The sequence below is a fragment of the Littorina saxatilis genome, linkage group LG15 (genome assembly GCF_037325665.1).
Source record: "Littorina saxatilis isolate snail1 linkage group LG15, US_GU_Lsax_2.0, whole genome shotgun sequence".
Lineage (NCBI taxonomy): Eukaryota > Metazoa > Mollusca > Gastropoda > Littorinimorpha > Littorinidae > Littorina > Littorina saxatilis.
The window spans coordinates 12,355,385-12,380,163 of NC_090259.1; the positions used below are offsets into that span (position 1 = coordinate 12,355,385).

Consider the following 24,779-nt stretch of genomic DNA (forward strand, 5'->3'; position numbering starts at 1 on the left):
AAATGGTAACAATTGATAAAGTCGGATTAAATAGGGACCAATTCAATGTGGACGTATAAAACAGTCAACAGCATCGCTCAAGTGCTGAGAACCAGCTATTTGTGCACAATGTCAGTGTCGAGACGACATCAGTTATGTTACATGAACAATAACTAAAAAAATGAAAGGAAACAAAAACAGTAGGCCTTGCATTCGATGTCCATATCAAGATGGCAAGAAAAGATATGATTTAGAGATTTACTGAACAAATAAATATACGCAGAAGAAATCGATCGAGAAGAACAATTTTGGACCAACATGTTTACACTTTGAGATTCTGTTTTTCTTTCAAAAGATATAGAGATCGACGTCAGCGCCTACCGATTTCCCTTTCGTTGTCTCGTTACTATGTGTCTGTACGTCCACTGCAAAACTATTCGGTCGATGTACTTGTGAGTGTTTTGATACTTCAATAATTAAACGTTCCACAAACTTACCTTTGACAGAACACGGAGTTAGGGTCAGTTGCAATAAATGCGCTTGTTAATGTGATAACATGTGTTTTATGTGCTTCTGTCTTTTTAAATGTCCTAATCATTCTTGTGCAATGTGTATGTTATAATCGTTAACAGGCAGGTTTAACGTGTCAATTTTTTTTTCATTTCAATGGTTTCATTTTAACGGACAATAAAGTGTTGCTATTGTTATTATTGTTATTGTTTCTTGCTTTTTGATTCTCTATTTTGCAATGTCAGCAGTATTTCCGTTTCGGATTTTCTGTTTAAATCGGCGTTGTCAATGAACAGTTGGAATGGAGTGCTCATTTCTTGCTGACGATAAACGGTCAAACACAAAAAGAGGTCACTAGTGCAATAACGACTTTGTGTGCGCGTTTGCAGCCCACAAACACAAAACAAGAGGCGAAGCCATCAAGGCTCACGTAAGAAATCGACAAACAGTAACACAAACTCAATCACTCCGTCACACATACACACACACACACACACACACACACACACACACACACACACACACACACACACACACACACACACACACACACACACACACACACACACACACACACACACACACACAGACAGAAAGAGCATAGGTGAAACTGTGCAAGAAAGCGAGACACTAGATCTAGATCTGTCTGTCTGCATGTAGCCTACTTACAGGGACACGACTGCCAACAGAGTCTCGGCCCGCTCAAAATAATAATGACCGAGACTTTCAGTACTTCCTTCGCGTGACGTCTAACCCTCTTACGTCATAATGTGACGTCAATGTAATGTGACGTCTTCAAATGTTAGAGTTTCTACCACAGACATACACACGCACAAACACACACACACACACACACACACACACACGCACGCACAGACAGACAAAGTTACGATCGCATAGGCTACACTTACGTGAGCCAACGAGGTCACTAGTGCAATAACGACTTTGTGTGCGCGTTTGCAGCCCACAAACACAAAAGAAACAGAAGAAGAAGTTTTTGTCCAACATTTGCATACTTTTGGATTCTCTTCTCCTTATGAATATATACAAGGTAATACCTCCCTGATTTAGGTCCGGACCCCGTCGAAAGCTCAGCTAGTGACGTCAGCAACAATGAAGTCATTATCGGAGGAACACTGGGAGGTTTTGCCTTTGTCGTAACTGTCGCTCTGATCATCATCGTTGTGCTGTTTGTAAAACGAAAAGGTGAGCTTACATTAACACTGATCTGTCTTTGAATGGCCAATGTTGCGCTGAAAGATGTAACAGTTCATAGTTAAGGAATGCGATGCATATGGTAAATATTTAATTTTGTCACTTAAACATTCTCTGAACTTACCATTCGTGTATTATGTATGATTTTGGAACATTGCCAATTTATATTTTTTCCATTTCTTAGAGGCTGACAACCTTAATTCTCAGAACACCAAGAGACAACGGTCTGTTTAATAATTGGTGTCATTAGATAGCGATTATGAGAGAACAACTGAAGACGAAGAAGAATTTCTTGTTCACGGTTTTTCAGTCGGGTGAAAAAAAAGCCTCGGGGAATATCTGTTCGATTCCTCATACATCACCATAGCATTCAGAAATCAAAATGTTCTCAAAAGTACATTTATTTTCTTCTTCTTTATGGGGTGATCAATAACTGTGGTGACCACTGCGGGTGCCGTGTTAATTGTGTTTATCTGGTCATGTTAAAACAAATCCTAAAATAATAAAGGCTATGATGAAATCTGTAATATCGTTTTCATGGGTGAATTTCTCTTTTGTTCTGAATGTTTATGCTTTTCCTCACTTGTCAGGTCGCAAAGAGGCTGAACATTTGGCGCTCAGTGAAATCCACGCTAGACCAATTTCCAATGTCTACTTGGCAGACACCGCACGAGAGACAGAGCAAGAAGAAGATCCCTATGGTAATCACAGTAAACTGTATTTGAAACGACGAAATTGTAGAGCGAGTACAATTGAGGAAAGTGCAAGATGCGGTTTGGGATTACCCTTTAAAGACGCGCAATACACATCGTTGGGATAATGCACTCATTTTCAATTAATCACCACAAACCTGTCTAGGGTTTTACATGGGGTAAAAAGTACACTCTCCTTGGCCAACATAATAAAACCCGGAGATTGGTATGGGTTTCAGCCTCAAAGTTCTATTTGGCAAAAATCTCTTATTCTGCTATTAAATTGGCCAGGCTGTTTGGTATGCGTGTTTGAGTGAAAGGTTGCTGCTATCCTAGTGAATAACGTTGACGGTTATATGATGATTTACAAAATGGTTTGCGTTTGATGAATGCATCTTTTAAGACCCTTGCAGGGGTTGGAGTCTCCATCGCAGATTTCTTTATTTGGTGTTTAACGAACGTCGTTTTCAACCACGAAGGTTATATCGCGACGGGGGAAGGGGGAAAATGGGATAGAGCCACTTGTCAATTGTTTCTTGTTCACAAAAGCACTAATCAAAAATTTGCTCCAGGGGCTTGCAACGTAGTACAATATATTACCTTACTGGGAGAATGCAAGTTTCCAGCACAAAGGACCCAACATTTCTTAAATACTGCTTGAATAAAATCTTTACAAAAATTGACTATATTCTATACAAGAAACACTTAACAAGGGTAAAAGTAGAAACAGAATCCGTTAGTCGCCTCTTACGACATGCTGGAGAGCATCGGGTAAATTCTTCCCCCTAACCCGCGGGGGGGTCCATCGCAGATCAGTCCATGATTTGTTCATGGGGTAAGAAAATCCCGCTTCTGGGACAGGTACCAAAAATGAACAGCTTGGCTGCTTCCAAGGAAGAGAGAGATATCGTAATAGAAAGAATTCGTTTTATCAGTTATGTTCACGATTTGCCCAGCTACGAAATTAATTCATCAAAAATGCTAATGCTGCACAAAACACAGCTACGCCGTTTGGAATCGGTACGTGTCCTAGTGGAGGGGTGTTCTTATCCCAAGTGAGGGCCTGGGAAGATCTGAAGTAGTGAGTAGAACGGGTTTTTTGAAGGGAAGGACTGTGCCTTTAAACAAATTAAAGTATATGTTATGGACGTGTGATTCACATTCCAGAGAACGCGGTGGTTGAAATAAGGGACGAACAGGCTGATGGTGTTTGCTGCAAACCAACCCCTTCTGACCTGCCTAACCCAAAAGCTGAAGGACAAAGGAGACTCCGCGACAACAGTAATTATTATTTGTAATTGCTTCACACTCTTAAGGTTCTTTCAAGGTTCTATTTTTCTTCTATGTCTGACCTCCCTCCCCCCCCCTAATCCAATCCTCTGCGTGCTGCTCCTCACTGTGAAAATAATAATACATTTTCTTTAGCGCGGGTCCCATCAATTGGCTCCAGGCGCTGTTCCATTGAAGTTGCTGGTTACTGTATGAGAATGTTGATAAAGACCCTAAGTGGTTTAAACAGTTGTTATTATTTTTACTCTTTTTCCATGCTCAAGACATTTACATCCAAAGATGTATCAAAACAGCAACAACAAGCCTCAGATATTGATGTAGTCAAAGCAGAAATAAAACGAGAGATGTTCCTTTCCTTTCATTTACTCCATTATGCCAATTCTGGGTCGCTTTAAAAAAAAAGTATTAAAGTTATGTCAATCCTAAATAATAAAACAAGAAAGGTATGTTGTTGGAACGTGTTTATTGACAAAAAAGACGTTACATTCACAAATATATATACCCAATGTTTTTGGATTTATGTCAATCCTACTTCTTTACTTGAAGTAAATGTAATGCAATTACAGGGGGTGGTGCGGCTCAAAACAGTAAGTCTACCCAGGAGGATGTGTTGCCATCTCAACCCGCTGTCCAGGAACCTCTGTTCCCTTGCGAAGGTACTGTACATGCAGATAGCCTCGTCGGATGTGTATGGGTTGTCAAAGAGTGAATACCGTTGTCTTTTTACTTGGCAAACATTGTGAATGCCCTTGCTTCAACTAGAACAAACATAAGAGGGGCATACCGACTTGTTGGCTCACGAAGTGTAGCCTATGCGATCGTAACTTTGTCTGTCTGTGCGTTTGTGCGTGTGTGTGTGTGTGTGTGTGTGTGTGTGCGTGTGTATGTCTGTGGTAGAAACTTTAACATTTCCGAGTCTATGTGTGAGTGGTTATCCAAGACTATGGATAAAGCTCGCATAAGATTACGTCACGGTCAAAAGTGTTTGACGTCAATTAATGCATCATGACGGCATGCCTCCCTGTAGTCTTTCTCTCTCGCGTGGTGTGTGTGGTCTCGGTCATTGTTATTTTGAGCGGGCCGAGACTATTTGGCAGTCGTGTCCCTGTAAGTAGGCTACATGCAGACAGACAGATCTAGATCTAGTGTCTCTCTTTCTTGCACAGTGTCACCTAAGCTTACTGTGTGTGTGGGTGTGTATGCGTGACGGAGTGATTGAGTTTGTGTTACTGTTTGTCTATTTCTTACGTGAGCCTTGATGGCTTCGCCTCTTGTTTTCTTTTTGTTGTTGACAGTCTTTACTTTAACTTCGACTTCAAGTACAGCAGTTATACAAATGCAGACATTTTCTGTATTCCGTTACAACAAAAGTGACCTTTGAATTAAACAAATGTATTGCAATAGATCATACATCGCTGTCGTATTTAAGACGCGTTTTACGTTGCAGGTGATTATGAAGGTCTGTGCAGAACACAAGCAGATGCAGGCGTGAACGAATACGGGATGCTGCCTCAACCAGCCTCCAGCGAGCGTGCAAAGTATCCAAAAGAAGGTACTAGATCTGAAGAAGAGAGGTTAAAATTGAACGTTCGCTTAACTAGTTTCGGCCTTTGTGAAGTGTAGGTTCATTCTTATTCAGAATGATTTTGAATAATGAACGTGACAAGGGTTTCAACATTAAAGGCACACCCCTTCCCGTGTGCACATTTCGGCTCAGCATCTTAGATTTGGCCATGCTTTTTACATTTGTGACCCTCCACCACGAAATGAGTCGCATGTCACCTTTGCATGATTTTCATATTTTTACATTTTCCTAAAGAGTTCTTTATGCTCTATCCAGTGGTGAAACCCCGTTTTTAGAAAAGAGCAAAAACTGTTTGAGTTATAAGCCTGTGACTAAGGTGACCCTCACACTGTTACCACACACTCCCCGGACTTGTATTAAGCCTAGCGCAGAACCGCGCGAGGTGACATGCGACTCATTTCGTGGTGGAGGGTCACATTTTGTCAAGTTTTGACTAAAAGTGTTAACATAGAGGGGGAATCGAGACGATGGTCGTGGTGTATGTGTGTGTGTCTGTCTGTCTGTCTGTCTGTGCGTGTGTGTGTGTGTGTGTAGAGCGATTCTGACTAAACTACTGGACCGATCTTTATGAAATTTGACATGACATTTCCTGGGAATGATATCCCCGGAAGTTTTTTTTCATATTTTCGATACATACCTTTGATGACGTCATATCCGGCTTTTTTTAAAAGTTGAGGCAGCACTGTCACACCCTCATTTTTCAATCAAATTGATTGACATTTTGGCAAAGCAATCTTCGACGAAGGCCGGACTTTGGTATTGCATTTCAGCTTGGTGGCTTATAAACTAATGAATGAGTTTGGTCATTAAAAATCGGAAACTTGTAATTACAATTATTTTTTTATTAAACGATCCAAAAACAATTTCATCTTATTTGTCGTCATTTTCTGATTCCAACAACATATACATATGTTATATTTGGATTACAAACAAGCTCTGAAAATTAAAAATATGACAATTATTATTAAAATTAATTTTCCGAAATCGATTTAAAAACAATTTCATCTTATTCCTTGTCGGTCCCTGATTAAAAAAACATATAGATATGATATGTTTGGATTAAAACAAACTCAGTAAGCTAAAAAGAATAGACATACAGAAAAGCGTGTTGTCCTGCTCAGTGCGACCGCTACCACACTTGATCTTGATATATTACGCCAATATCTTGATATATTACACTATTCTGCATGGCTTGTCGATTTCACTGCCTTTGCCACGAGCGGTGGACTGACGAAACTACGAGTATGTGGTCTTGGTGAAAAAAGCAGTGCGTTCAGTTTCATTCTGTGAGTTCGACAGCTTGACTAAATGTTGTTATTTCGCCTTACGCGACTTGTTTTGTATATAGGATAAGACGATCCCTCCACTTGGTCACATACCACAAATAACCAGCCTTCGTTCTCTCTGTGCACAGTGGGATTTGTTTATGGATTAATTTAGAAAAAGCCACTGGTGAGTTTGTAAAATATTAATTCATGAAAAACTATCCAACTCAACGTGGATCAAGCAGTCAGGGTGTTAATTATTGGTATGCGTCCAAGTGGAGAGATGCTCTTATCTAACAGAACAGGCTCGCCAGATCTTAGATAGTGACTCCAACCGTTTTCAAGAAAATGACCCTGCCTTTAAGATAGGTTTCATTTCACTACAATTTTTATTTTTTTTATTCCAACACAAATAGTTAACAAACCACTCTCATAAACTGTCTCAGTCTAAACAAAATTACCGGCACGGTGGCCTAGTGGTAAGGCGTCCGCCCCGTGATCGGGAGGTCGTGGGTTCGAACCCCGGCCGGGTCGTACCTAAGACTTTAAAATTGGCAATCTAGTGGCTGCTCCGCCTGGCGTCTGGCATTATGGGGTTAGTGCTAGGACTGGTTGGTCCGGTGTCAGAATAATGTGACTGGGTGAGACATGAAGCCTGTGCTGCGACTTCTGTCTTGTGTGTGGCGCACGTTATATGTCAAAGCAGCACCGCCCTGATATGGCCCTTCGTGGTCGGCTGGGCGTTAAGCAAACAAACAAGTAAACACAATTCAAATAATTTACTGTTGATGTTTAGTAGCCTATAAGTCAGGTGTCATAGATTAACTTTCATGAGAATGTGGTCGGAATCAAACATCTTTTAACTCTATTCTGGCGTTTCCGTGCTATGTTTCAGATTTGTACATGAATGTGTAATGAAGGCCTCGCTGAGCAGCACAAGAAAAAGTGATGACCTTCTGGTGGAGACAATTAAGTCTCGTTTCAACAGTCACTCACAGCTGTGGTGGATGATGTTCTGGCGTGTCTTCTGAATGCAAGGCTGTGCTAACTTTAAGGAGGATGAACGTTAATTCAAATCCAACATTCTGAATTTTGACAAAAAATTGTTTGTGATACGTTTTTGGATGTTGAAAAAAACCTTAGCTTGAAAAATTCAAAGATGCTAGTTTTTGTGTGAAAAGAGTTTCGTTGGTGTCCCTTGTAATAGTGAAAACGTTGAGAATATCTGCTCGCATGATGTAGGGTAGAGGAGGAAATAACGCGCATATATTCGTCGTGTACTTCCAGTACAAAATAATGTACACATGCTTGAGCTGCCCAAATATGCTGTTTTGCAGAAATAATTCTGTTTGTACCCTTGAAAAAAGTTGCGTTGTATGATTCTGTGTAATATTATTTGACTTTTTAAAATTGTATTTTACATGAAATGTAAACTAAGCATGGCTGTACTGCTGCGCATCTCAGCTGTTTGTGTGAGCGAACGAGAAGAAAAAAAGCTTTTTGTGCTATGTACCGTTTGCTCGTTTAACATAGAAATACCACGCAGGAGATTAAGCATGCCTAGGCTATGTTCGGAACTTTTCGTATTTTGCTACCTTTTACATTTTAATTCTTCAGTTATTCTTTGATATGTGTGCACGTTACAGAGGTCGTTTGGATTAATCAATTAAATATTACCACTCTGCACAAGACGATGCATTGCAGGCTGTTGAAATGTTTTGCAAGTGTTTTAGTGGAAGGATGCTCTTATTGACTGAAAAGTCTTATCCGAGCTGTGATTATTCAATATAATCGTTAACACAACAAGGAATGAACCCGTAAGGTTGCGTTATCATAGTGATTTTTTTTCTCTCATTGGCTCACGTAAGTGTAGCCTTTGCGATGGTAAACTCTGTCTGTCTGTGCGTGTGTGTGTGTGTGTGTGTGTGTGTGTGTGTGTGTGTGTGTGTGTGTGTGTGTGTGTGATAGAAACTTTAACATTTGAAGACGTCACATTATGGCGTAAGAGGGTTAGACGTCACGCGAAGGTATTACTGAAAGTCTCGGTCATTGTTATTTGAGCGGGCCGAGACTAGTTGGCAGTCGTGTCCCTCCCTGTAAGTAGGCTACACATGCAGACAGACAGATCTAGATCTAGTGTCTCGCTTTCTTGCACAGTGTCACCTATGCTTACTGTGTGTGTGTGTGTGTGTGTGTGTGTGTGTGTGTGTGTGTGTGTGTGTGTGTGTGTGTGTGTGTGACGGAGTGATTGAGTTTGTGTTACTGTTTGTCGATTTCTTACGTGAGCCTTGAAGGCTTCGCCTCTTGTTTTTTATTTACATTGTTGGTTCGTATATCTGCCTGTTATCTGTACAAATGTAAAAACTCTGTTCGGTTTTATTTCTGTGTAATAGCTAAAGATGTTTGCATTTTAAAGACCCTGCATGTTAGACCATTGCGTTCGTTTATATGGGGTATGTTTACTTACTATTTTCTATTACTTAGACTGCTTTCAATCATACACTTATATGTAGGCATACGGGCGTGCCTTTTACTTTATTCTACACGTGTCGTATTGGCAGATTCGTTTTTACATTTAGTCAAGTTTTGACTACATGTTTTAACATAGAGAGGGGAATCGAGACGAGGGTCGTGGTGTATGTGTGTCTGTCTGTGTGTGTGTGTGTGTAGAGCGATTCAGACTAAACTACTGGACCGATCTTTATGAAATTTTACATGAGAGTTCCTGGGTATGATATCCCCAGATGTTTTTTTCTTTTTTTCGATAAATGTCTTTGCTGACGTCATATCCGGCTTTTTGTAAAAGTTGAGGCGGCACTGTCACACCCTCATTTTTCAATCAAATTGATTGAAATTTTGGCCAAGCAATCTTCCACAAAGGCCGGACTTCGGTACTGCATTTCAGCTTGGTGGCCTAAAAATTAATTAATGACTTTGGTCATTAAAAATCTGAAAATTGTAAAAAAAACCAAAAAATTTATGAAACGATCCAAATTTACGTTTATATTATTCTCCATCATTTTTTCATTCCAAAAACATATAAATATGTTATATTTGGATTAAAAACAAGCTCTGAAAATTAGAAATATAAAAAATTATGATCAAAATTAAATTTTCGAAATCAATTTAAAAACACTTTCATCTTATTTCTTGTCGGTTCCTGATTCTAAAAACATATAGATATGATATGTTTGGATTGAAAACACGCTCAGAAACTTAAAACGAAGAGAGGTACAGAAAAGCGTGCTATCTTTCTCAGCGCAACTACTACCCCGCTCTTCTTGTCAATTTCACTGCCTTTGCCATGAGCGGTGGACTGACGATGCTACGAGTATACGGTCTTGCTGCGTTGCATTGCGTTCAGTTTCATTCTGTGAGTTCCACAGCTTGACTAAATGTAGTAATTTCGCCTTACGCGACTTGTTTCATTTGCCAAGAACATCATATTTCATCGATCCTTCATTCTTAACCGCTGAACGATTAGTAAAGTTATGATTCATGATATGAATAAAATGCACGTATTGATATATGTTATATGTAGGTATCCCCACGCAAAATATATTCTCTTATTTTATGGAAGCATTTATGATGTAAATGGCAAACAGACAAACGCTCACACAGAAATAAACCATAACAGACAGACATATATAACCTATAAATCCCCTACACGTAGCACAGAAACATAAAGCACGCTGGGGGACAAGACAAGACAAGACAAGACAAGACAAGACAAGACAAGACAAGACAAGACAAGACAAGACAAGACAATTTTTTTATATAAACGAGGGTAATGGCATAAGCAAATAGTTGTTTTTTTACATCCAGTCCTTGCCCATGAGAGGGGCTAATCTAATGATAATACGTGTACGTGTACGCTAAGAGAGGGTGATGGTGTTCGCGTTAACCCTAAGACACTTTAAAAGTTGTTTTTACAACGCAAAGCGGCGCGAAAACCAGTTTTATTGTGGGACAAGGCCTTTCCTCAGCTGGGCTGCGCGTGCGCTAGAACCGTGACCAGTGGTGAGGTGCACGAACAAGTTGCCACCCAAACGGGAGCCACCCGCAGTGTTCGATTGGTTGAAACTGAGATGTGTTGTGATTTCAACGAATCAGAACCCGCGGTTTGTTCTCTCCCGTTTGGTTGGAACCCACTTTCAGTTTGTGCACTTCAGCCTAGTGGTCAGCGGCACGCGCTGTGCATAGTGACACTCTGCATGCATAAAGCCTAGCAGCTGAGAGGTCAGGTTGTTGTTTTGGTGCACAGTTTCCTCCTCCATTTTTCATACTTCTTGCTGTTTGATGTACGTGGCATTAAGGAGTCATTACATTTAGTCAAGTTTTGACTAAATGTTTTAACATAGAGGGGGGAATCGAGACGAGGGTCGTGGTGTATGTGTGTCTGTGTGTGTGTGTAGAGCGATTCAGAGTAAACTGCTGGACCGATCTTTATGAAATGTTACTTTAGAGTTCCTGGGTATGATATCCCCAGATATTTTTTCATTTTTCGATAAATGTCTTTGATGACGTCATATCCGGCCTTTTGTAAAAGTTGAGGCGGCACTGTCACACCCTCATTTTTTAATCAAATTGATTGAATTTTTTGTATAGCAATCTTCGACAAAGGCTGGACTTCGGTACTGCATTACAGCTTGGTGACTTAAATATTAATTAATGACTTTGGTCATTAAAAATCTGAAAATTGTAATAATTTTGTTTTTTATATAAAACGATCCAAATTTACGTTCATCTTATTCTAAATCATTTCCTGATTCCCAAAAAATATAAATATAATATATTTGGATTCAAAACAATCTCTGAAAAGTAAAAATATAAAAATTATGATCAAAATTAAATTTCCGAAATCAATTTAAAAGCAATTTCATCTTATTCCTTGTCAGTTCCTGATTCCAAAAACATATAGATATGATATGTTTGGATTAAAAACACGCTCAGAAAGTTAAAACGAAGAGAGGCACAGAAAAGCGTGTTATGCAGCTCAGCGAAACCACTACCGCGCTAAACAGGATCGTCAGTTTCACTCCGTTTTGCACAAGCGGCGGATTTCGGTCATTGTGAAAAAATGCAGTGCGTTAAGTTTCATTCTGTGAGTTCCACAGCTTGACTGAATGTAGTAATTTCGCCTTACGCGACTTGTTTTATATTTTGTCAGCAAATTTGTTGGTTTTTGTCGTGTTTTGGTATTTCGCTGACTGGTGCAACTCTAAAATTTTAGTAAATGTGATACAGTTTACAAACTGTCAATTTATTATTTAGATTTTAAGAGTAAGGTCTAGCGCCATAACGAGGCCCCGATCCGCACCTAAACGTCCACACAAAACAAATTCTGTGAAAAATACTCGCTCTCTATCGAAGGCACCTATGGTGTTCTCTAGCGGCAAGCGTTCAAACGAAAGGATGTCTGAACTGTATGTAAAAGCCTTGCAGTGTCTATGGCCAGAAACCGATGGTTTACGGGAGGCAGAGTGGGCCTTTAACTATCTCGTACCCTTTGTTTGTTTGTTTGTTTGTTTGCTTAACGCCCAGCCGACCACGAAGGGCCATATCAGGGCGGTCTACCCTTTGTGCTCTGTGTCCGTTTTATAGTGCAAGATAAACAAACCCTGTTCATCAACGTTTTGTAATGATCTGTGTAAAATATTGTAATTCAAATATTTTGAACAGTACAAAATTATGTCAGATCTTTTACATGTGGTAATTTAACTTGGTATTTCTAAAAAAAACGTTGACTGCTTTGAAATGTAATGCCATATTGTCATATTTACGTTCCTGCTAAGACATTGAATATTCATTAAATATATCTTGAACAATGACACTTATGACGTGTGTGTGTGTGTGTGTGTGTGTGTGTGTGTGTTATATGATGAGTGTGTGTGTGTGTGTGCGTGTGTGTGTGTGTGTGTGTGTGTGTGTGCGTGTGTGTGTGTTATGATGAGTGAGTGTGTGTAGTGTGCATTTGTGAAAGTGCGCTTGGGAGTGTCGACCTTAAGAGACAGCAACACACACACACACACACACACTCACACACACACACACACACACACACACACACACACACACACACACACATACATACGCACACACACACTGGTACACTAACACACACACACACACACACACACACACACACACACACACACACACACACACAAGATTGGTAAATTTTCAAAACCTTCTGGTCGCCTCTTGTTGGCCTTGACTGTGTTCTATGAAATCTGAAGTAAAGAAACGAACAAGGAAAGTCCGTAAGCAACCTGAATGCAGCTGATTAAAATGTCACTTCTTCTTCTTCTGCGTTCGTGGGCTGAAACTCCCACGTACACTACGTGTTTTTTGCACGAGTGGAATTTTACGTGTATGACCGTTTTTACCCCGCCATTTAGGCAGCCATACGCCGCTTTCGGGGAAAGCATGCTGGGTATATTTGTGTTTCTATAACCCACCGAACTCTGACATGGATTACAGGATCTTTTTGTGCGCACTTGGTCTTGTGCTTGCGTGTACACACGGGGGTGTTCGGACACCGAGGAGAGTCTGCACACAAAGTTGACTGAGAAATAAATCTCTCGCCGAACGTGGGGACGAACTCACGCTGACAGCGGCCAACTGGATACAAATCCAGCGCGCTACCGACTGAGCTATATCCCCGCCCTATTAAAATGTCACAAAAAGATATAATAAAAAAACGCTCGCGCTGGACCCGAGTACTCTTCAGACTGGCTCGCTCCCCCAGTATGAACGTTTTTGTCAGTCTTGTGTACGTTTAAGACCAAGTGATTGCTCTGTGTGAATTACAGGCATTCCCTTTGCTATATAAATACATTGCATGCGAGCCGAGGATGTGCGTGGTGACTGGCCTTTCTCTTTTATTTGATCACAGTGAAAAATATACTGCCGACCCTCTTCATAACTGGTGAACTGGTGGCCCACGAAGTTCTTTTACTGTCCTGGCTCGCGGATTCTTGCATTTATCACGCCCCAGGTAGTTTTATCACATTCTTTAATGTAAAGTGAAGGTAAAAGACTGAAACATATGTAAACAAATGAAACCATAAGAAAAGAATCAAAACACAAAATCGCGACCTCTAAACCACCGCAGTCGCGACCGCTTTTCATGACGCTATATTTCTCGTCACTGAGTGACGCGTTCGGCTGTTCTATCAGCTCAATGGCTGGCTGTTGCTCCGATAATTCCTCCCACCGCCAAGTCGTTTTTGTGGTTTATTTCGCATTTAGGTCCCAGGTAACATTATGAAGTTTTAATACGATCAATCGGACCTATTATCAAGTTAGTGTATCAACTTTTGAACGAACTGCGCCCAGTAGTTTCCCAGCAATAAGCTGTTAAGTCGAGACAGACAGACACACACACACACACACAGACACACACACAATTAAAGTCTGTTGAGCCCAAGTACTAGCGTACTCGGGGATAGATTAGATTGTAATCACGTTTGCGTCTTATTATAGCAAGGTTACATTGAAGGGCCACATTGTTTGAGACGAACAGAAATGTCACCCGTCATGCTCCCGTGCACTTATGAGTAATATGAGTAGTCGACTGAATTCTTAAGACGGTGGTGACTTTAGTTAGAAGTTCATCATGGCGTGACATTCAACAAGATTATTATCCTGAGTGAAACGTGATGCCTCTTTACAACCGACGAGAGGCGAGACGCAACCAGTAGAGACCTATTTGACCCTGACGAAACTGGTTTTTCCATGAACACACACACACACACACACACACGCGCGCGTGAGCACGCATACACACACACACACACACACCGACACACACACACACACACACACCGACACACACACACACACACACACACACACCGACACACACACACACACACACCGACACACACACACACCGACACACACACACACACACACACACACACACACCGACACACACACACACACACATACACACACACACACACACACCGACACACACACACACATACACACACACCGACACACACACACACACATACACACACACACATACACCGACACACACACACACACACACATACACACACACACACACACACACACACACACATACACACACACACACATACACACACACACACACACACACACACACACACACACACACACACATACACACACACACACACACACACACACACACACACACGCGCGCATGAGTGGTTTCTATTTTGCCCGACAATTTTGCTTCTCAGAATGTTATTCATCAAATCTCATTGGTAAAGGAAAAAGGTGGAAGTATGTGATAGGGGAAGGGCCCCCAATATGGACTGGCTCCTAGCATGGACTACTTTCTTTTCTAACAAACTAACGGTGCTATAACCAACTGCATTCGCTGGCCGCGTTTACCTTCTCTATTTAAGTGTTTCAATTGTTTTCACTTCTGGCAGCGTTCACTTTAAATGTGACGCTTAAAACGGACTAGTTGCGGACCACACACACACACCATTTACTATATCTGACAGCTAAGACTTTAATGTTTACGTGTTAGCAGTGTTGGTCCCGTTTTTCTAGTACCTTTAAACTTTCCTACAAATACATCAGTTTTCTTTATGTGAAAGATGCATGATAATTTCATTTATTTTCTCTCTATTTTTGATAGGTTTCTTTACTGTCTTGTTGTGCTTCAAATATATAATGTTTTCATCGAACAGAAACAAATACGTCTGATGCACACTAATTTGTATCATGTTTTTTGGAAGTATAGGGAGATTTTTACAATGGTTCGTGATGACCTCTTGACTGGTCCGTATAAGACGGCCAGGCCAGTTTCTGTATTCAGTTGTAGCTGAATGTCTATTACAGTTAATTCGCACTAATAAGGCCTAACGGTCGAACGTCTGCCCAGCACAAAATGTAAATTGTTCGAAAGCAAACAAGACAGTTATAGAATTGGTTCATATCAGGGGCCCTTCCCCCCATATGATATCAGATATTTTTCGCGTCATCAATTTCTTGTGCAGCCCTCTGGGATTCCCAGAAAGACATTATGATTATTCCCAAGATTAGTCATTCAGCAACTCTCCTTATTATTAGAATGAAAAAGATTTTGATTTAAATTAAGAGAACCAGAGTTTAGAGTTATCATTACTTGCGAGAGGTCTGGATTGACAACCAGAGACTAAATAGGGCTACTCCTGCTGTGTTGATGATGTTTTTTCCTGCAATGGACGTTCAGACAGGTAGCCTATTCGTCTTTTTATTTGTGTGTACGTATACGTGTGTGTGTGTGTGTGTGTGTGTGTGTGTGTGTGTGTGTGTGTGTGTGTGTGTATTTGTGTGCTTGTGGGTGTGTATTTGTGTGTGCGTGTGTGCGTGTCTATATGTGTATGTGTGTGTGTGTACTTGTGTACGTGTGTGTGTCTGTGCGTGTGTGCGTGTCTGTATGTGTGTGGAAGTGTGTGTGTGTGTGTGTGTGTGTGTGTGTGTGTGTGTGTGTGTGTGTGTGTGTGTGTGTAACCGCAGTTGATATGCAATAAATCTAAAACTACAAATAGCAGCCTCTCCAAATTTCAGAGAGCGATGACAAAAACTCTCATCTGGATATGTTCCAGTACTTAGGTCAAACATAACCCAAGAATGGACGTTGTAACCGTTTTCCGTTAAAAAATTTGAAACGTTTGTAACGTCTAAGAAACAAATGTAACATGCACGCAACTTTGTATACTTTGCAAAGAATGGTGCCATTACATGTGTGCCAAGTGTCAAAGACATTCTTTCACGGGCTCAAAAGGTATGATCGTTTGGAAAGAGGTGAAAAATACTGCCCCTGGTGTCTTTCGGGCAACTTTTTTTATGACTTTTTCTATAATTTTGATTCTCGTTCTCCGATAGGATGCGTATAGCCTTTCACGGATGATGCGAATTACTTGCTCGGTAGAAGTTGCAGAAAAGAACTTTTCGCGTGTTTTGAACACAGCTGTGCTGTATAAGAAAGAAGTAAAGAATACAAAGAATCAAATAACAGAAGAATGCAGACATGACGTCATATAATTCCAAAAATATGACGTCAGGTGGAGGCAACACTGGGTTTTTTCTCATCGTCGTCTTGATAGCGGCGAGACACAATCTGGCATTTGCTGTGACGAGTCAGACAGTTTGAATGCTACGAAATGGAGCTGTGGAGGTTGACATCGCCAGTTTTTAAGAGTCTGTAAGAGCATTGTCTCGATAGTGGAAAGTGTGTGTCCTGATCACTCAGCCACCTTGATATGAATTTTGCAGACGTCATCGTCTAAAAATAGAACAGCAGAGCGGATTGAGATTTTACTTTTTATTTCTTCAAAGTCATGAGGCTATATCTTTTGAGCCCACGAAATAATGTTTCTGAAACTTGGCACACATGTAATGGCACCATTCTTTGCAAAGTACGCAGAATTGCGTGCATGTCACATTTGTTTCTAGGACGTTATGAACGTTTGCAAATTTTTAACGGAAAACCGTTACAACGTCCATTCTCGGGTTCTGTTTGCTCCAAGTACTAGCGCGAATCCAGATGTCATCGTTCTGTGTACTTTGGAGAGGCTGCTATTTGTAGTTTTATATGTATTGCATATCAACTGCAGCTACCCAGCAAAAGCACCACAAAAACCCTGGATGTTTTGCTGTTTTTCAGGATAGTGGTCGCTTTCCTTTACACGCTAGATTAGCCTGACTGCGCGACGGATTTGAACGAACTTTGTATGACTTGTTAGGTAAGACACCAAATAAACATTTTGGTGTAAAAAATGCAAAATATCGTTCAGTTTCAGTCGCCGTTTTGACATTGCACAAGGGGAATTTGTCCAGAGGGGGGGGGCGAGAAATATGTTATTTCCAACATTTGAAGAAAGCGAAGCAAGTTGATCTTTAGAGAAGAATTTTCTCATATATCTTTTTAATGACACGTAGGCCTACTTAACCCATCGCAAGTTTCGCGAAGCTAAAAACTAAACTGAGCAAAACAAATATTGCACCCATTATCGTACCCCAACTAAAATACTCAAAGCTGTGAAAAAATTAAACAACGACAAAAGCCCAGGATCAGATGGGTACACTGCGGAATTCTTCAAATTTTTCTATTCTGACTTAGGAAAGTTTATGTTACGGTCTATAAATTGTGGATTTGAGAAAGGAGAAATGTCAGTGACTCAGAGACAGGGCGTTATAGTATGTATTCCAAAGGAAGGAAAAAATAAAACACTTTTGAAAAATTGGAGACCAATTCCTCTGTTAAATACGGTTTATAAGATTGCATCAACATGTATTGCAGAACGGGTTAAACGGGTTTTACCAAATTTGATTCATGATGATCAAAAAGGCTTCTTGAAAGGAAGATATATTGGTGAAAACGTCAGATTAATATATGATACCCTGTTCTACTCAAATAAACATAATATACCTGGCCTACTTTTGATGGTCGACTTTGAAAAGGCTTTCGACAGTGTTGCCTGGTCATTTATTGAAAAATCTTTGAGCAAATTCAACTTTGGAAATGACATAAAACGATGGATTTTTACTTTTTATTGCAAAATTAAGTCCTGTGTTTCAGTTAATGGTCGGTATTCAGCATGGTTTAATGTAGGTCGAGGCACCCGGCAAGGGGATCCGCTGTCACCTTATCTATTTTTGATTTGTGCCGAAATATTGTCTCTTATGGTACGCCAGAACAAAAAGATTTGTGGTATGAATATTCTTGGCGAAAATATTTTATTGTCACAATTCGCCGATGATACCAGTCTGTTTCTTGATGGTACAGAGCAATCATTTTGCGAAAGTATAAAAGTGTTACAACATTTTGCATCACTATCAGGTTTGAGAATGAATTATAATAAAACAATAATTGTAGTTTGGTTAGGACCTTTAAAGTTTTGCAAAAGAAGATTTTTGCCTGATATGAACTTTACCTGGAACCCGGATAATTTTAAAGCACTTGGTGTTATTTTTTCAGTAAATGTATCCGAGGTTGTTTTTCTTAACTATAGAAATAAGTTAAAGGAAATTCAAAAACTTCTGAATTCATGGACCAGAAGGAACCTGACACCTTTTGGTACAATAACAGTCCTAAAAACCTTGGCTATTTCCAAATTGACACATTTGTTTACGAATTTACCTGATCCAGACGAACAGTTTATGATGGAGCTAAATAATATTTTTTTCAAATTTCTTTGGGATGGAAAAAGAGACAAAATTAAAAGAACTACGGTCACCCAACCCTATGAAGAGGGAGGATTAAAGATGGTTGACCTGAAATGTTTTCTGTCATCTCTAAAAATTGTTTGGTTAAAAAGAGTTGTTGGTCTTACTGGATTAATATCAAGATTATTGTTTAAAGCATGTCCATCTGTTATAACAATCAATATGAGAGGAGAAGAATTTGCAAATGTTTTGATGCAGAGAATGGAAAACCCGTTTTGGACTGATGTTTTTAAACATTATATGAAACTACATGGAAAATGTGAACCTACAACCTTTAACGATTTTGTATCAGAATGTTTACATTATAATGTTAATATTCGCAGAGATAAAAAGACAGTATACATTCAAAACTGGATTGACAATGGAATTGCTCAGATTGGTCATATTTTGGGACAAAATGGATACTTATCCTATAATGCGTTTAAAATTAAATATCCAAATGTGCGAGGAGATTTTGTATTGTATCAAGGTGTAATCCAGGCTGTTAAAAAATATCAGAGAAAAATCGGCTTAGAATTTGATAAACATTTTATTATGACAGAGCCCATTGTGTGGAAATGTATTTGTAAAGGTAAGACACAACTTATTTACAAAAAACTGATTGAACATGCTACGGTCCCAAAATGTATCGAAAAATGGTCTGAATCTTTAGACTGTTTGTTAGATAAGAAGGCTATTTTTCAATATGTTTTTAAAACAACAAAAGACACTTGTCTGAGATGGTTCCAGTACCGATTATTGTACAGAATTTTGCCCACAGAACGGTTTCTATGTTTGCGAAAAATTGTGGATACGTCATTGTGTACTTTTTGCGGTAGCAATGAAGAAACCCTTTTACATATGTTTTGGGAGTGTGATAAAGTGCAGACTTTTTGGATAGAATTTGTAAATTGGCTAAAGGTGAACTGCACCCATTGTGACAATTTAAAACTGTCTAAAGAACTGGTTCTTCTTGGAGTTGCGAACAATGTAGTCACCGATAAAGCTTTTGATGTGTTAGTAATCTGTGCCAAACACCACGTATATATTTCCAAAATGAACAAAAAGACCCCTCATTTTCAGACATTTAGTAGAAATTTTAAGCAAAGATTTATTTGTGAAAAGTATAATGCAGTTGTGAATAATACAGTAGATAAATTTTACAAGGATTGGCGCCTGTATATGCATATTTTGATGTAACCCTTAGGTTTTTTTCCTTCTTGTTTAAATCCTTTTGATACTGCGACCACCAAGCCCTGAACATCCCCCTCCCCCACCCATCCTCCCACCCCATGTATGTTGTAATTGTTCAAGTGTTCTGTTGTATGGTTTTGTCCCTTTGTTTAGGTGATGTCCTGTAATGTACAGTGTCTACATGTAGAAAAAAAATTCACAAAAAGAGAATAAATTTTTTTTAAAAAAACATTCATTCCCGTGTCATTTTATTCAAACTTTATAATTATGCCATTAAAGGCCCTTCACTTGGCTATCTGGCACACTTTTTGGATCAAATATTTCTGTTATAGGTATCACGTGACCGCTGCCGAAGTAAGGGTACCCCCAAAATCGACCTGACAAAAACGTAAGGTACCAATATAAAAATTGACAAACATTCAGAATAGGCGCAACTTAGCAATATGAAAAGCGAGGAGAAAGCCAAATCAATTATCTATCCAGAACAGGTTGTTTTGTTTTACTTTCTTGCGTATCACTTGTGTTATGTCATGTGTACTGATGCAGGTGTGGAGCGCATGAGCAGTAGAAAACGAGAGGTTTTCGTCAATTTTGAGGGGTACCATGACAAAAAGTGCTATATTTCAGAAACGCCTGAATGGGTTGACTCGAAAATTTCAGGATCTCAAGTCTATAGACGAGACGTACGTCCGGTAAAATGTTGCTTTGTTACAGGTAATTGTTGAGATGCTAAGCAATCTTCCGAAAAATGTTTTAAAACGTGTCATAGGTTTAAAGGTTTAAATCCCAAAAACTCATGACTTTGCATGCATACAGACAAATACATGTTACAAATACTGCCAAAGTGTCAATTAAATACAATCACTAGTTTACGTTTTCTAGTCCTGTAAACACGATCACATTTTTTGGGAGAATTGCAGTGCGACAGCCATGACCAGTCATCCGTGACCGCAGCATGTTTTGAGAGGCATTCAGCGTTAACCGCTGTCAATAGCAAACAGCCTGAACGTTCCATTTTTCTCTCGTGTATTTACATGGCTAGCAAATGTCCGTCAGTGGTCATACTCGCATGAAACTTTGGCAGATCTTAATTGTAACAATCATTTGTCTGTATGAATGCAAAGTCATGAATTTTTGGAATGTACACTCACAAACCTGTGACTGATTTAAAAACATTTTCCGGAAGAGTGCATAACATCTGAGTACAAATATCTAGTAATCCACAATGTCACTCAGGGTAAGTCTCGTATGTAGACTTCAGATCCTAAAAGTTTCAAATCAATCTATTCATGCATTTCTGAAATACAGCGCTTTTTGTCATGGTACCCCTCAAAATGGACGCAAAATCCTCTCGTTTTCTACTGCTCATGCGTTCCACACCTGCATCAGTAGACATTACATAACACAAGCGATACGCAAGATAGCAAAACAAAACAACCTGTTCTGGATGGATAAATGCTTTTTCTTTTTTCTCGTATATATATAAAAGTTGCCAAGCTGCACCTATTCTGAATTGTTGTCGACTTTTTAATTGGTACCTGACATTATTGTCAGGTCAATGTTGGGGGTACCCTTACTTTGGCGGCGGTCACGTGATACTTATAACAGAAATATTTGATGCGAAAAGTGTGAATAAAATGACACGGGAATGAATGTTTTAGTTCGGGTTCGAAAATGGGTGCAATCATTTTTTTTGCTCAGTTTATATGAAAATGGTAGTGTAGGCAATAGAGGACGTTTTTCTTTCTTGGTTAATTGAAGGTCCATCACAAGATATGATGGCAGGGTGTTTCTTTAAACTATGTGTTTGAATGTAAATGTACTGCAAACATTATTCTACGGGACATTACACTTAGAAAGTCGAAACCATTCTAATGTAATGTGTTTTGCTAGTTGGGTTTGTGTTTTCTAAAAAAAAAAAAAAAAGATATCAGTTCTGGCTGCAGTCAGTGAAACATTTTTGGTAGGATGTAACCCTATCCAGAATGCAGAGACACATCCGTGATTTTCATAGAACCCTCGAATTGTTGTTTTGCACTTCCTTGTTTTCGTATAGCAGTTGTGTGCATCCAGGGTTGGCCTAATCTCGGGTGTCATTCAAGGTTAAGCTGTAGAACTAGTTTCCAACATATTACCTCTCCATTGTGTTGGTTGCGAGGACTCTCATTGGCTGACACCGTCTGTCCATGAACCGGGTCGGCCACGAGGAAAATTCCCCTTGTGCAATGTCAGAAGTACATTATGATTAGAAGTAGTCTACGACCATAACATGCAGTAGACGCGTGGTGATACAATCGCCCACTGGGCTTTTCCCAGAAGCCAATGTTGCGAAGAATAGAATGGGTGATTCTTGGAAATCGTTTACTGGGAGTACTCAATACTATATGCAACTCTTTGATAAATTTGATGTTCAATACTTCGATGTTCAATACACCACTCAAAACCTTTGGAATGAATACAAATGAATAAAATACAAGAATTACGAGGTACGAAAAGAAAGAAAAAGTTTTTAAAAAACAATTAAAACAAGTTAAACATTATCTTGCATCTTTAGAGATTTGAAGCCTTGACCTCCGGGTCTGTATCAGTGGTCGTCGGAACGCTCTACGGATTGAGCCAGCCCGTCACACACTTTTCCGGAGTGAAAATAAAAATCTTTACTTCGAATCTTACACGTGAGTTCTCGACTCGTCGGTTTCCGAGTTTCTCCGTTCGTATTTGTGTACTGTACGATCTGTCGATCTCACTCTTCGAGGTAAGTTAAGTTTATAACTGACTCTGTATCAGTTTGGAAAGCAATCTCAAGCATCATTAATTTCAATAGTAACGACATTATGTTGTAGTCCGATTCCGAAATGTATTAAACAATCGCCGCAAGTCGCTGACGATGATGATAACTGTTAGTTTACGCCCTCACGGTGAAACAATTAGGGGCATGTTCCCTGGGGTTACCCCGACTTTAGATGGCATACCATTCCATCTCTCACGGCATTCTGTAAAGGGCCTAGAGCCATAGGGTTAGGCACTTACAAATATCCAGTTATTATTATTATTATTTAAGTTATTGAGACATCCCAGTGCTCTAAGGGATTTATAGAGCAAATCGAGAAAATTCATTATTGAACGAAGCGCATAGCGCTGAGTTCAATAATTATTTTCGAGATTTGCTCTATAAATCCCTTAGTGCACTGGGATTGTTTCAATAACGATATTGTCAGTACCGCCAGAGAAAAAAGAAGATTCAAAACGCACATTTTGCAACGCGCATTTGGATAGGCGTAATTGTGTGGTCAGGTTTGTGTCACTGGATCTACTTTTCTGTGGGCTGTCTCAAGTGTGTCGTGCTTTCGTCACACGCAAACTCTTGTTTTAATTTCTGTTGGTAAATTCCAGTGTAGCGTTAAGCTAAAAAGTGATGATCTTTCATAGAGACCTCATTTAAACTCGGAGAAAGGACTGTGCTCTCAGTTATTTGCGATTCGAAACCTTCATCGAGCTTCGCCAGATTGACTGTGCAGAGTGTTGCCCCTTGAATTGACTCCGCCAAGGCCACGGTTAGCATACTCGGATTTTCAAAGTAAATGTGGTATGTTTCTCGTGTTGTATCTTCACTCATCGGGGAGACTGGTACTATTATATGTATAGATGAACCGTAAGAATGCTGTGAACCCTACACGTATTATGCCCCCATCGTTTGTTTGTTCACATTTGCCCGACATGTTGATTTGCTGCGAGGTTTATGTCGTCTGCTAGGGCGGCTAGGGCAAGCGAACCACGGCACTGCACTGCAGTCTCATTAATTTTCAAAAACATACATGGTAAGAACGTTCTTAACCCTACACGTTTTCGATTCCGATTGTTGTTGCCTTGAAAAAATAATTCGGAAACCATTCATTTACTGAACTGATGCAGTCGTATTTCAGTGTAGTCTACTATTCAAACAGAGTCGACTTTCAAATGCTGGTCTAGCTGCAGTACGTTATCGGAATAACACTTGTGTTTTCTGTTTGCCGCTGGGAATTTTATACTAACTCATCATTTGGTAATGTGGTTAATAAGCTACATGCCACTATTGCACTAAAACGGCATATGAGAAGAATCTTTGCAAGTCAAAACGAGAAGAGACCATTGTAGAAGAGACACAGTCGATTCTATTTTTAGATCAGTGTGACTCACTGTGGCACAGGCGCCTGCGATCTGTCAGAAAAAAACCTTCTGCTTTGAGCCGCAGGAAATGTATGGTTATATATGTCATTAATTAATTCTGAGGATGAGAGTACAGTCTCGCTTTGGCAAAGGGCGTAAGAATACGCTCTGTGGAAAAGTTAGCGCACTCCAAGAGTGCGCTAACAGATTTAAGCGCATCGCCATTAGCCAATCAACTGGTTCACATCAGTCATGTGACACCAGTACTTACTGACAATTATTATTATTATTATTATTATTATTATTATTATTATTATTATTATTATTATTATTATTTAAGTTATTGAGACATCCCAGTGCACTAAGGGATTTATAGAGCAAATCGAGAAAATTCATTATTGAACGAAGCGCATAGCGCTGAGTTCAATAATTATTTTTGAGATTTGCTCTATAAATCCCTTAGTGTACTGGGATTTATAGAGCAAATCGAGAAAATTCATTATTGAACGAAGCGCATAGCGCTGAGTTCAATAATTATTTTCTCGATTTGCTCTATAAATCCCTTAGTGCACTGGGATTGTTTCAATAACGATATTGTCAGTACCGCCAGAGAAAAAAGAAGATTCAAAACGCACATTTATGGATATGTCCATCCCATTTAAAGATGCGTCTATCCCATTTAAGGATGCGTCTATCCCATTT

The 24,779-nt window shown here is 39.6% G+C and overlaps 2 protein-coding genes across 5 annotated transcripts in view; both read left to right on the top strand.

Moving 5' to 3' along the window:
* The window catches only part of LOC138948586 (uncharacterized), a 118,238-nt gene extending 108,799 nt beyond the window's left edge, over window positions 1-9,439 (top strand). Inside the window, exons 5-10 of one of the 3 annotated variants that reach the window (XM_070320144.1) lie at window positions 1,561-1,695; window positions 2,295-2,405; window positions 3,564-3,677; window positions 4,253-4,342; window positions 5,134-5,238; window positions 7,432-9,437. In XM_070320144.1, the coding sequence (XP_070176245.1) occupies window positions 1,561-1,695; window positions 2,295-2,405; window positions 3,564-3,677; window positions 4,253-4,342; window positions 5,134-5,238; window positions 7,432-7,451 (575 nt within the window). In that variant the 3' untranslated portion in view covers window positions 7,452-9,437. Of the gene's footprint in view, window positions 1-1,560; window positions 1,696-2,294; window positions 2,406-3,563; window positions 3,678-4,252; window positions 4,343-5,133; window positions 5,239-7,431 lie in introns of all 3 variants that reach the window. The other 2 variants (XM_070320146.1, XM_070320145.1) reach the window with 2 other exon arrangements.
* Window positions 9,440-15,591: 6,152 nt separating this feature from the next.
* LOC138948583 (uncharacterized) overlaps window positions 15,592-24,779 on the top strand; it is a 67,730-nt gene continuing 58,542 nt past the window's right edge. For both annotated transcript variants that reach the window (XM_070320139.1, XM_070320140.1), the window contains exon 1: window positions 15,592-15,763. In XM_070320139.1, the coding sequence (XP_070176240.1) occupies window positions 15,730-15,763 (34 nt within the window). In that variant the 5' untranslated portion in view covers window positions 15,592-15,729. The remainder of the gene's footprint in view (window positions 15,764-24,779) is intronic.